At 46.1% G+C, this 11,932-nt stretch overlaps 1 protein-coding gene across 13 annotated transcripts in view; it reads left to right on the forward strand.

Annotated features, from left to right (window-relative positions):
• The window catches only part of Srrm2 (serine/arginine repetitive matrix 2), a 33,805-nt gene that overhangs the window by 18,846 nt on the left and 3,027 nt on the right, over nt 1-11,932 (forward strand). For 8 of the 13 annotated variants that reach the window (XR_004389105.1, XR_004389107.1, XR_004389106.1 and 5 more), the window contains 6 exons: nt 189-251; nt 497-529; nt 820-870; nt 2,040-2,132; nt 2,831-3,020; nt 5,334-11,917. Coding sequence is in view for 6 of the 13 variants with exons in the window: in XM_032913665.1 (XP_032769556.1) it covers nt 189-251; nt 497-529; nt 820-870; nt 2,040-2,132; nt 2,831-3,020; nt 5,334-11,917 (7,014 nt within the window). In the remaining 7 variants the exon portion in view is untranslated. Of the gene's footprint in view, nt 1-188; nt 252-496; nt 530-819; nt 871-2,039; nt 2,133-2,217; nt 2,513-2,830; nt 3,021-5,333; nt 11,918-11,932 lie in introns of those variants that run through there. The other 5 variants (XR_004389109.1, XM_032913670.1, XM_032913666.1 and 2 more) reach the window with 4 other exon arrangements.

Genomic DNA, 11,932 nt, shown 5'->3' on the forward strand with positions numbered 1-11,932 from the left:
AAAAAAAAAAGGTAGCAATATTTTGGATTTGAATTTTATGTTTTTTGATTGAATGCAGAAGTGAATTAAGAGTAGCTGTTGATGCTTTTGGTTTTTTTCTGGTGCTTTTGAAGCATTTTTGAGAATTGTAGGTGTGATAACCAAAAGGCAGTCAAATAGAATGATTTTTGCTTCCGAACCCATTTTAGCAGGTCAGAGAGCAGTTCTCCTCGACGGGAAAGGAAGAAGAGTTCAAAGAAGAAGAAACACAGGTATGAGATAAAAAGTTCTTTTTGTTGTTTTGTTTTTTAAAACGACAGGGTTTCTGCATAACTTTGGTTGTCCTAGAATTCAAAATATAGACCAACTTTAACTTGTCAGAAATCTGTCTACCTCTGCTGACTAAAGAAACACTCCCCCACCTCTGGCTAAGGTGGAAGCTCTTGGGAGTGATTGGAGGTAGCTTAAGCGGAAGGGTAGGTGTGGGTTACTAATTGTCTCTATTTCTCATAAATAGGTCAGAATCTGAGTCCAAGAAACGAAAACACAGGTAAGAAAGCTCTTAAGGGCGATAAAGAGTGGCACATGGGAGTGGTGAGTTACTGTGTGATGACTTCATTTTACTCTATTTTTGGTCTATAAGATGTGTCCATCTCCCCTAAACTCCCCTTTGTTTTTAGTAGAGCACAATTTTTAACCTACTTGTTATCAAATAATACTTGGTCCATCTTTAACCTACTTGTTATCAATAATAATTGGGCTGTTATTTCCAGTTCACTTCAGATTCAGATTTTACTATTTTAAAAGTAACTTTTTAAGCAACATCTCCTTCTTTTCTAGGTCTCCTACTCCAAAGAGCAAACGTAAATCAAAGGACAAGAAAAGGAAACGGTAAGTGTATTTGGAGGAAATAGAAAAATGACTCCCTTGTGGGGCAAGGGTTGAAATCAGTTGTGCCAGGGTTGGGGATTTAGCTCAGTGGTAGAGCGCTTGCCCTGGGTTCAGTCCTCAACTCCAGAAAGGGGAAAAAAAGAAAAAAGAAATCAGTTCTGCCATTGATTGACTGAGAGATGGGTTGTTGAAGAGGAAAACTCAGAAACTGAAACTGAGTGGGTTCTTTGGATCAGGATGTAAAGGCCCTTCCTACCAAAACCAGAGTTTTATCCCTGGGACTTCTGTAGTGGAAGACAGAATGAACTCCTGTAACTTGTCTTCCTACTTTTATAGACTTACTCAAACTGAATGTAATTTTAAAGATTTACTTATTATATGACTATACTATAGCTGTCTTCAGACACCAGAAGAGGGCATTGGATCTCATTACAGATGGTTGTGAGCCACCATGTGGTTGCTTGGAATTGAACTCAGGACCTCTGGAAGAGCAGTCAGTGCTTTTTAACCACTGAGCCATCCCACCAGCCTATAATTTAAAAAAAAATTTTTTTTTAAAGACTTCCTTATTTATTTTATGTATGTGAGTACACTGTAGCTGCCTTCACACACCAGAAGAGGGCATCAGATCCCATTACAGATAGTTGTGAGCAACCATGAGGTTGCTGGGATTTGAACTCAGGACCTCTGGAAGAGCAGTCAGTGCTCATAACCACTGAGCCATCTCTCCAGCCCTAAAAAAATGTTTGACAGAGGGTCTTTTTATATAGTTCTATTATAGAACCCACACTGTAGATGAAGCTGGCCTCACCTCTCAGAGATTGACATGACTCTGCCTCCCAAGTCCTGAGATTAAAGGCAGGACCCACTATGCCCAGCCAATTTTTTAAAAAAAGATTTACTTATTTATTATATATAAGTGCACTGTGGCTGTCTTCAGACACACCAGAAGAGGGCATCAGATCCCATTACAGATAGTTGTGAGCTGTCATGTGGTTGCTGGAGTTTGAACTCAGGACCTCTGGAAGAGCAGTCAGTGCTCCTAACCACTGAGCCATCTCTCCAGTTGCCATTTTTTTTTTTTTTTTTTTTTTTTTTTAAAGAAATTAGTTTGGAGAATTCATGATAGGTATGACAGTCTCCTGAGCTTTGTGGTGGTTTTCCTTCAGGTCTCGAAGTACAACACCAGCTCCTAAGAGCCGTCGAGCGCATCGGTCAACTTCTGCTGACTCTGCTTCTTCCTCTGATACATCTCGTAGTCGGTAAGGGGTGGTCCAGGAGGAATGGAGGGAGAGGGAATGATGGGTTAATCAATTTAATATTTATTGAGCGCCCACGGTGTGCTAGGCGCTGCACAGACCATTCCGAAGACACGGTCCCTGCCCTCTAGGAGCTGACAGGCTAAAGCAACAGGATGGACAGACATATACATTTCCCCTTGTCTTTTTTATTTTATTTTATTTTTATTTTTGTTTGTTATGATGTATATGGACTGCCAGAATAGGGCGGGGGTGGTTTGGTGGTGTCTGGGGGAGGAAGGAGTCCTTACCCTGGCTTCCTTAATCGGGGAAGGCTTCCTGAAGGAGGTGGGCTCAGAGGTGAGTTATGAATGAAGTGGGTAGGGAAGGGCCTGGGTGGAGGGTTTGGGTATGTTGGAGGGTGGGGAATAATGGGGTAGAGGGACTTAAATTATTTGGGATTATATTGGGAAGAGATAGAACAACAAAGAGGACTCATTTGCATCTTTGAAAATGAATTGTCATGTGACAAAAAGGTTTTTTGTTTATTGTTTTGTTGGTTTTTTGTTTTGCTTTTTGTGTTTTTTGTTTTCATTTGTTTTTTGTTTTTGGAAAGAAGGTTTTACATATAGGAAAGTGGATTGCCAGCTGGGGGTGGAGGGGGTTTTCTGTTCTTCCTTGAGCTGATTTTCCTGGTCTCCTTACCCTTCATTAACTCACAGGTCTCGAAGTGCTGCTGCTAAAATTCATACAACATCCTTGACTGGGCAAAGTCCTCCCCTTGCTTCAGGGCATCAAGGGGAGGTAGATGCACCTAGTGAACCAGGTGCCACCAACATACAACAGCCTAGTAGCCCAGATCCCTCTACAAAGCAATCTAGCAGTCCTTATGAAGACAAAGATAAGAAGGAGGTATGTTCTGAGTTCGTTGGGTTGCAGGGTTTTACTCAGGGTTGCAGCTTAAATGGGCAAATGTGGTAAATAGTGTAGAGTAGCTTATTAAGACGAAATCTTATCCTTTAGATTATGGTCAGGTTCAGAGATCAAGGTTGGCAAGCAGCTATAGAAGGCAGTAAGTGTGTGTGTGTGAGTGGGTTGGGTGGTGGTTTCAGAGAAGCATACCGATAATATAAGCAAATATGGAGATTTTTGGACAGTTTTCAAAGAAGATAGAATGAGAGAAAGAATTCTCTGGGTTAGAACTCAGCAATGTGGATAAATTTAGTGGTGCATGATGTCCATCTGTAAATATTCTATAAACAACTGCTGAGAAATATTTGATTCCTCATTCAGTTACCAAGTCCTTTTACACACCTGCAAGTACTTAAGAGGACCTACTAAATTGTGAAGTCTTCAGAAAGAAACTTCAGTGGATATTAGTAGGTTTTATATCAGTAATTTGTTTATATTCATACAGCGATACAAAAGGTTTTATTTTTTTGAAACCAGAACATTTATTTTATGACTATTAAAATCCTTAAGATGAACTGGATGTTACAACAGCTGAAGTGGCCCTCTTGGGTTGATGTGTTACTCCTTCTAGGAATCCATGTCTGAATCTATGACAGTTGTAGGCACGGTAGTGCTTTGTCTCTAATTCTTGAATCCAGTTAAACTTCCTCTTGCACTTGGCAGAGTAGCCACATTTGCCACGGGTCAACTTCTGAACGTGGTGGTATGCGCCTTACAGCCACAGGAGCGGCACCATGTGTTCGTCTAATTGTGACACTTTATAAAGGATGATGTTTTCTTTTGTTATCTTGCTTCTGCCCAACAAAAGATTTTTTAAAAAATATTTTAACTTTATTAAAGTATATATTTCCTTTTTTATGCTTGTCATCAGTTATTAAAATTTTCAATCCTTAGACATGATGCCACCAACATAAAATCATGAAGGAATTATCTTTTTAGTAGTTCCTGTTTTATATCTTCTAGATCTGTGGCTGATTGTTTCTACTAGATTCAGTAATTAGTGTAACTTAATATCTCCCATGTTGTGGCTTATTTAAAGATAAGTTACAAGTTGATCATCTCAGAAAACTTAGCTGCTTGCTATAATGCTTTGGTGTTTTCTGTAATTAAGGTGGTTTTATGGTTTGGCCTTATTTGTGTAAGACCTTAGTAAATTAATTTTTGTGTGTATATATGAAGGGAAGGCACATGTTATGTGTGCTTGGAGGTCAAAGGACTTATATATGTGTTCTGTGGATTGAACTCTGGTTAGCAGGCTTATGTTGCAAGTGCCATCTCATTGGCTGTTGGTCAGTATTTTTGTTTTTGAGACAGGGTCTTACACAGGCCCTGGCTGTGCTGCAGTTCACTACATAGTTCAGGCTGGCCTTGAAATCACAGAGTTCCACCTGCCTCTGCCTCCGGAGTACTGGAATTAAATGCATATATATGGTCATGCCAGGCCCCTCTTGGAAAATTTTGACATAAACCATACTCTTTAAAACCTTGTGCCCATTTCTGATATTTTAACTTAAGTCAGTCCCCATATTCAGGTATAAAGTTATTGTCACCCAAGGTGCTTTCTCTTTTTGTTTAATTATATCTTTTTTGGGTGGTGTGGTAGTATTCATTTGTAACCCACACATACTGCCAGACTCCTTCCCTTGAAAAGGAAAAAGCATGCAATGGAGATGATTTATCTGATGAATTCAAAACACTCATCAAAAGATATTGACTAAATTTAAGAGAACAGTGCACAGAGTGAAAAAAAATTAACAAGGAAGATAATAAAAAACTGGGAAATGACTCAGGCGAGTAATTGGTATGCAAGTGTGAGGCCTGGTGTCTCATCTGTAATCCCAGCATGCAAAATGGAGACAGGGCTATCTGTCTATAAGGCATATAATCAGGTTTTGCCCCCTGCTACCTTATTTTCTCATTGTAAAAAATGCATTTATTTGTGTGTGTGTGTGTGTGCGTGCGTGCGTGCACGTGACAGGTGCACATGTACGGGTTATTGAACAACTTTGAAGAGTAAGTTTTTCTCTTTGCCACTAAATGGGCCCAATGGTTTGTAGCCAACTAAGCTATCTTACGGACTCTTTATTAAGCATTGCATGTTATCTTGTTACTGAGTGCAACTATGGGTAGGGAAAGTCAATATGGTATAAGAGGTATGTAGAGTAAATTTTTATTAGAAACTGTTCATATCTTACAGGTAATAATGAAGTTTTGGTGTTTTATTACTATTCCCACTTTTCTTTTCACTCTTAGAAATCTGCAGTTCGACCTAGCCCCTCTCCGGAAAGGAGCAGCACAGGGCCAGAACTACCTGCCCCCACTCCGCTCCTTGTTGAGCAACATGGCGACTCCCCACGACCCCTTGCAGCAATCCCGTCCAGTCAGGAGCCAGTTAACCCCTCATCTGAGGCTTCCCCAACTCGGGGCTGTTCACCACCTAAGTCTCCTGAGAAACCTCCCCAGTCATCTTCCTCAGAGAGCTGCCCACCATCCCCTCAACCTACCAAAGTTTCTCGGCATGCCAGCTCTTCTCCTGAAAGTCTTAAACCCACACCAGCTCCTGGGTCCCGTCGAGAGATTTCTTCTTCACCCACATCTAAGAATCGCTCACATGGCAGAGCAAAGCGGGATAAATCTCATTCTCATACCCCTTCTCATAGAGCAGGGAGGTCTCGTAGTCCTGCCACTAAGAGAGGACGATCTCGGTCTAGAACCCCCACCAAGAGAGGTCACTCTAGGTCCCGGTCCCCTCAGTGGCGAAGGTCACGATCTGCACAGAGGTGGGGAAAATCTAGAAGTCCCCAGAGGCGTGGCCGATCAAGGTCTCCTCAGAGGCCAGGCTGGTCCAGGAGCAGAAATACCCAGAGAAGAGGCAGGTCTAGGTCAGCAAGACGAGGCAGATCACATTCTAGATCTCCAGCCACTAGGGGCAGATCCCGATCTAGAACACCAGCTAGAAGGGGTAGGTCTCGGTCTAGAACACCTGCCAGGAGGAGATCACGATCCAGAACACCTGCTAGACGCAGGTCTCGGTCTAGAACACCAGCTCGCCGGGGCCGGTCTAGATCGAGAACACCCACTAGGCGCAGGTCTAGAACACGATCACCAGTTCGAAGGAGGTCTCGAAGTAGATCGCAAGCCAGGAGAAGTGGCAGGTCTAGGTCCAGAACACCAGCCAGGAGAAGTGGCAGGTCAAGGTCTAGAACACCAGCCAGGAGAGGGAGGTCACGGTCTAGAACGCCAGCCAGAAGAAGTGGTCGATCTCGGTCTAGAACACCAGCCAGGAGAGGGAGGTCACGGTCCAGAACACCAGCTCGACGACGATCTCGCAGTAGAAGTCTTGTGAGACGTGGAAGATCTCACTCTAGAACACCACAAAGAAGAGGACGATCTGGCTCATCCTCAGAGAGGAAGAACAAATCTAGAACATCACAGAGGAGAAGCAGATCCAACTCAAGCCCAGAAATGAAAAAATCTCATGTTTCCTCAAGACGGAGCAGGTCTCTTTCTTCACCAAGATCCAAAGCGAAATCTTTGAGGCGAAGCCTTTCAGGTTCTTCTCCATGTCCTAAACAAAAGTCACAGACACCAACTAGGCGAAGTCGTTCTGGTTCTTCGCCACCTAAACAGAAGTCGAAAACACCACCAAGACAGAGTCATTCAAATTCTCCTCAGCCTAAAGTAAAATCTGGAACACCACCAAGATCAGGGTCTGTAACAAACATGCAGGCTGAAGAATGCTCTACAACACCACAGAGACAGAGCCATTCTGAATCATCACCTGATGGTGAGGTGAAATCAAGGACCCCATCAAGACAAAGCTGCTCTGGGTCTTCTCCTCGAGTAAAATCTAGCACACCTCCAAGACAGAGCCCATCCAGGTCATCATCTCCACAACCCAAAGTGAAGGCAGTAATATCACCAAGACGAAGAAGCCATTCTAGCTCCTCTTCTCCAAGTCCTAGTAGAGTGACATCTAGGACACCTCAGAGAAAAAGCAGATCAGTATCTCCTTGCCCCAAGGTAGACTCTAGATTGTTAAGACATAGCCGTTCTAGATCCTCCTCACCAGATACCAAAATGGAACTGGGAACGCCACTGAGACACAGTCACTCAGGGTCTACATCACCGTATCCGAAAAGTATGCTCCAGACTCCACCAGATCAAAATCTTTCTGGATCAAAGTCACCCTGTCCCCAAAAGTCTAGGGATTCACCAACAGGAAGCTCTGGATCTTTTTCCCTCTGTCCAGGTGTAACCCCTAGTAGTAGTATATTACCAGGAGAGAGCAGTTTTAGCTCCTCATTTGTGCAACAGAAAGGACAATCTCAAACTTGGCCAGACACTTCAAGTCCAGAAGTTAGGCAGATGCACTTGGAGTCTCCATTGCTGCAGAGCAAATCTCAAACATCTCCTAAGGGTGGTCTTTCCAGATCTTCATCTCCAGTAATTGAGCTGACAGCCAGATCGCCAGTAAAACAAGATAAAAGTGAACTATCAACAGATCCAAAGTTGAAGTCAGGAATGTCTCCTGAGCAAAATAAGACTAAACCTGACTCTAGCCTATATCCTTTAGTAGACTCTAAATCTCTTCTGGTACAGAGCAGATTGGAGCCTTCTGAATTAAAAGAGAGACTAGGTTTAATTGAAGAGGATGTTGCGTCATCGTGTGTACTAAGAGACAAATTTAGTCCTACACAGGATAGGCCTGAGTCCTCCACAGTGCTGAAGGACACACCTAGAGTACTGTTAAAAGAAAGAAGTGGAGCTGGGTCACCCCCAGGCACAAGAGACCAAAAAATTTTGTTGCCTAATTCAAGTCAAGATGAATTAATGGAAGTAGAAAAATCTGAGCAACCTTTAAGCCAAGTTCTACCCACTTTATCTCCAGAACATAAAGAAATGTCTGCAAGTAACTTTGAGTCATCTCCTGAAATAGAAGAAAGCCCTGCTGTATTGTCTACACTTGATCAAAGCCAGTCACAGCCTTCAAAAGCAGCAGAAATCCCTGCAGTAGCTTCATGTTGGGTTGGGCCACAAGTTTCTCCAGAACATAAAGAACTATCTCATTCTCCTCCCAGGGACAATAGCTTTGAGTCATTAGAGTTTAGAAACTCAGGCCCTGTTTTAGAAGTAAATACTGATTTTTCTCCTGAGGTTAAAGAAGAATTGAATGGACCATTCCTTAATCAAACAGAAACAGATCCATCTCTGGACATGAAAGAACAGTCAACAAGGTCCTCCAGGCGCAGCAGTTCTGAGTTATCCCCAGAAATAGTGGAAAAGGTAGGAATATTTTCAAGTCAGAGTGTATCTTCACCCCTACTTGAGACTGTACAACAAAGAACACCTTCCAGAGAAAGAAGTAGTTCTGTGTCTTCTCCTGAACTGAAAGATGGTTTACCCAGAACCCCATCTAGGAGAAGCCGGTCTGGGTCTTCTCCAGGACTTAGAGATGGGTCTGGGACTCCTTCTAGGCATAGCCTGTCTGGGTCCTCTCCTGGGATCAAAGAAACACCTCAAACCCCATCCAGGGGACGAAGTGAATGTGACTCTTCTCCAGAACCTAAAGCATTGCCTCAGACTCCTAGAGCCCGAAGTCATTCTCCATCATCCCCAGAACGTAATAACAAGAGTGTCACCCCTCAGAGAGAAAGAAGTGGGTCAGAGTCATCAGTAGAACAGAAAACTCTGACTAGGTCCTCCCCTGGGCAAAGAAGTCGATCTGGGTCTTCCCCAGAGCTTGATGGAAAACCCAGTGTGTCCCCACAAGAAAGAAGTGAGTCGGACTCTTCTCCAGATTCTAAACCCAAGGCTCGAACTCCTCTCAGACAGAGAAGCCACTCTGGATCATCTCCAGAGGTTGACAGCAAATCTCGACACTCTCCTAGGCTCAGTAGGTCTGGCTCATCTCCTGAAATGAAAGAAAAGTCAAGAGTGCTACAGAGGGCTCAAAGCGGTACTGATTCTTCTCCTGAACACAAGATACCTGCTCCTCGGGCCCTGCCCAGGCGTAGTAGATCAGGTTCATCAAGCAAAGAGAGAGGCCCTTCCCCTGAAGGAAGCAGTAGTTCTGAGTCTTCTCCAGAGCATGCCCCTAAATCCAGAACTGCTCGAAGAGGCTCCAGGTCCTCAGTGGAGCCAAAGACAAAGTCTCGCACGCCACCTCGACGCCGGAGTTCTCGCTCATCTCCTGAGCTAACCAGGAAGGCTAGAGTCTCTCGAAGAAGCCGGTCTGCCTCCTCATCACCAGAAACCCGTTCTAGAACTCCACCAAGACGCAGAAGAAGTCCTTCAGTATCTTCACCAGAGCCAACTGAAAAGTCAAGGTCTTCAAGGAGGAGGCGCTCAGTTTCTTCTCCCCGTACCAAGACAACTTCAAGGAGAGGCCGGTCTCCTTCACCCAAACCTCGTGGACTCCAAAGATCCCGATCCCGCTCACGTAGAGAGAAAACCAGAACAACCCGACGTCGAGATAGATCTGGATCATCTCAGTCAACATCACGAAGAAGACAGAGGAGCCGGTCTAGGTCACGGGTTACTCGGAGACGGAGGGGTGGCTCTGGTTACCATTCAAGATCACCTACGAGACAGGAAAGTTCCCGAACCTCCTCTAGACGCAGAAGAGGCCGCTCCCGTACACCCCTGACCAGTCGGAAGCGATCTCGATCACGCACATCACCAGCTCCTTGGAAGCGCTCTAGATCTCGAGCCTCACCAGCTACTCATCGGCGATCCAGGTCCAGAACACCCCTGATCAGCCGACGGCGATCCAGATCTCGTACCTCACCCGTGAGTAGGAGACGGTCAAGGTCAGTGAATAGGCGTAGATCTCGATCAAGAGCATCTCCAGTGAGTCGAAGGCGATCCAGGTCCAGAACACCACCAGTAACTCGTCGTCGTTCAAGGTCCAGGACACCAACAACTCGCCGTCGCTCTCGTTCTAGAACTCCACCAGTGACTCGCAGAAGATCCAGATCCAGGACTCCACCAGTAACCAGGAGACGATCTAGAAGCAGAACTTCACCTGTTACGAGAAGAAGATCAAGATCCAGGACATCCCCAGTCACCCGGAGAAGATCGAGGTCTCGAACATCTCCAGTCACCCGTAGGCGGTCCCGTTCCCGAACCTCTCCAGTGACAAGACGCCGTTCCAGGTCCCGAACTCCTCCAGCCATTCGGAGACGCTCTAGGTCTCGGACACCACTGTTGCCACGCAAGCGCTCTCGAAGCCGCTCACCACTTGCTATCCGCCGCCGTTCTAGGTCTCGTACACCTAGGGCAGCTCGAGGCAAGCGATCTTTAACAAGATCTCCTCCAGCCATCCGTAGGCGGTCTGCATCTGGAAGTAGTTCTGATCGCTCACGTTCTGCCACTCCTCCAGCAACAAGGAATCATTCTGGATCTCGGACACCTCCTGTAGCACTTAGTAGCTCTAGAATGAGCTGTTTTAGTCGTCCTAGCATGTCACCAACTCCTCTTGACCGATGTAGATCACCTGGAATGCTAGAACCCCTTGGAAGTGCTAGAACACCCATGTCTGTGCTCCAGCAAACTGGTGGCTCAATGATGGACGGTCCAGGTCCTCGGATTCCTGATCATCCAAGATCATCTGTTCCAGAAAACCATGCTCAGTCTAGAATTGCACTTGCCCTGACAGCCATCAGTCTTGGCACTGCCCGGCCACCTCCATCCATGTCTGCTGCTGGCCTTGCTGCAAGAATGTCCCAGGTTCCAGCTCCTGTACCTCTCATGAGCCTCAGAACAGCCCCAGCTGCCAACCTTGCCAGCAGGATCCCAGCAGCATCTGCAGCAGCTATGAACCTTGCTAGTGCCAGGACATCTGCTATTCCAGCATCTGTGAACCTTGCCGATTCACGAACACCTGCTGCTGCAGCAGCCATGAACTTGGCCAGCCCTAGAACAGCAGTGGCTCCTTCAGCGGTGAACCTTGCAGATCCTCGAACCCCTGCAGCTTCAGCTGTGAACCTAGCAGGAGCTAGAACACCAGCTGCATTAGCAGCTTTGAGTCTCACAGGCTCTGGGACACCTCCAACTGCTGCAAATTATCCCTCCAGTTCCAGAACACCCCAGGCTCCAACCCCCGCAAACCTGGTGGGTCCTCGATCTGCGCATGGCACAGCTCCTGTGAATATTGCTGGCTCTAGAACCCCTGCAGCTTTGGCTCCCACAAATCTCTCCAGTTCCAGGATGGCTCCAGCATTGTCTGGTGCAAATCTCACCAGTCCCAGGGTGCCCCTTTCTGCTTATGAGCGTGTCAGTGGCAGAACCTCTCCTTTATTGCTTGATCGAGCCAGGTCCAGAACACCACCATCTGCCCCAAGCCAGTCTAGAATGACCTCTGAGCGTGAGAGGGCTCCTTCCCCTGCTTCAAGAATGGTCCAGGCTCCTTCCCAATCTCTTCTCCCTCCTGCACAGGATCGGCCTCGGTCACCTGTGCCATCTGCTTTTTCAGACCAATCTCGTTCAATTGCCCAGACCACTCCTGTAGCAGGGTCTCAGTCCCTTTCATCCGGGACTGTAGCAAAGTCCACATCCTCTGCTAGTGACCACAATGGCATGCTTTCTGGCCCTGCCCCTGGGGTATCCCATGCTGAAGGTGGGGAGCCACATGCCTCTACTGGGGCCCAGCAGCCTTCTGCATTGGCTGTTCTGCAACCAGCCAAGGAACGTCGGAGCTCTTCCTCCTCTTCATCATCATCTAGCTCCTCCTCCTCTTCATCTTCATCTTCGTCATCCTCCTCTTCCTCTGGCTCCAGTTCTAGTGACTCAGAGGGCTCCAGCCTTCCTGCTCAACCTGAGATGGCACTGAAAAGGTGAGGGAATTAAGG

Source organism: Rattus rattus, chromosome 9, assembly GCF_011064425.1.
Source record: "Rattus rattus isolate New Zealand chromosome 9, Rrattus_CSIRO_v1, whole genome shotgun sequence".
Classification (NCBI taxonomy): Eukaryota; Metazoa; Chordata; class Mammalia; order Rodentia; family Muridae; genus Rattus; species Rattus rattus.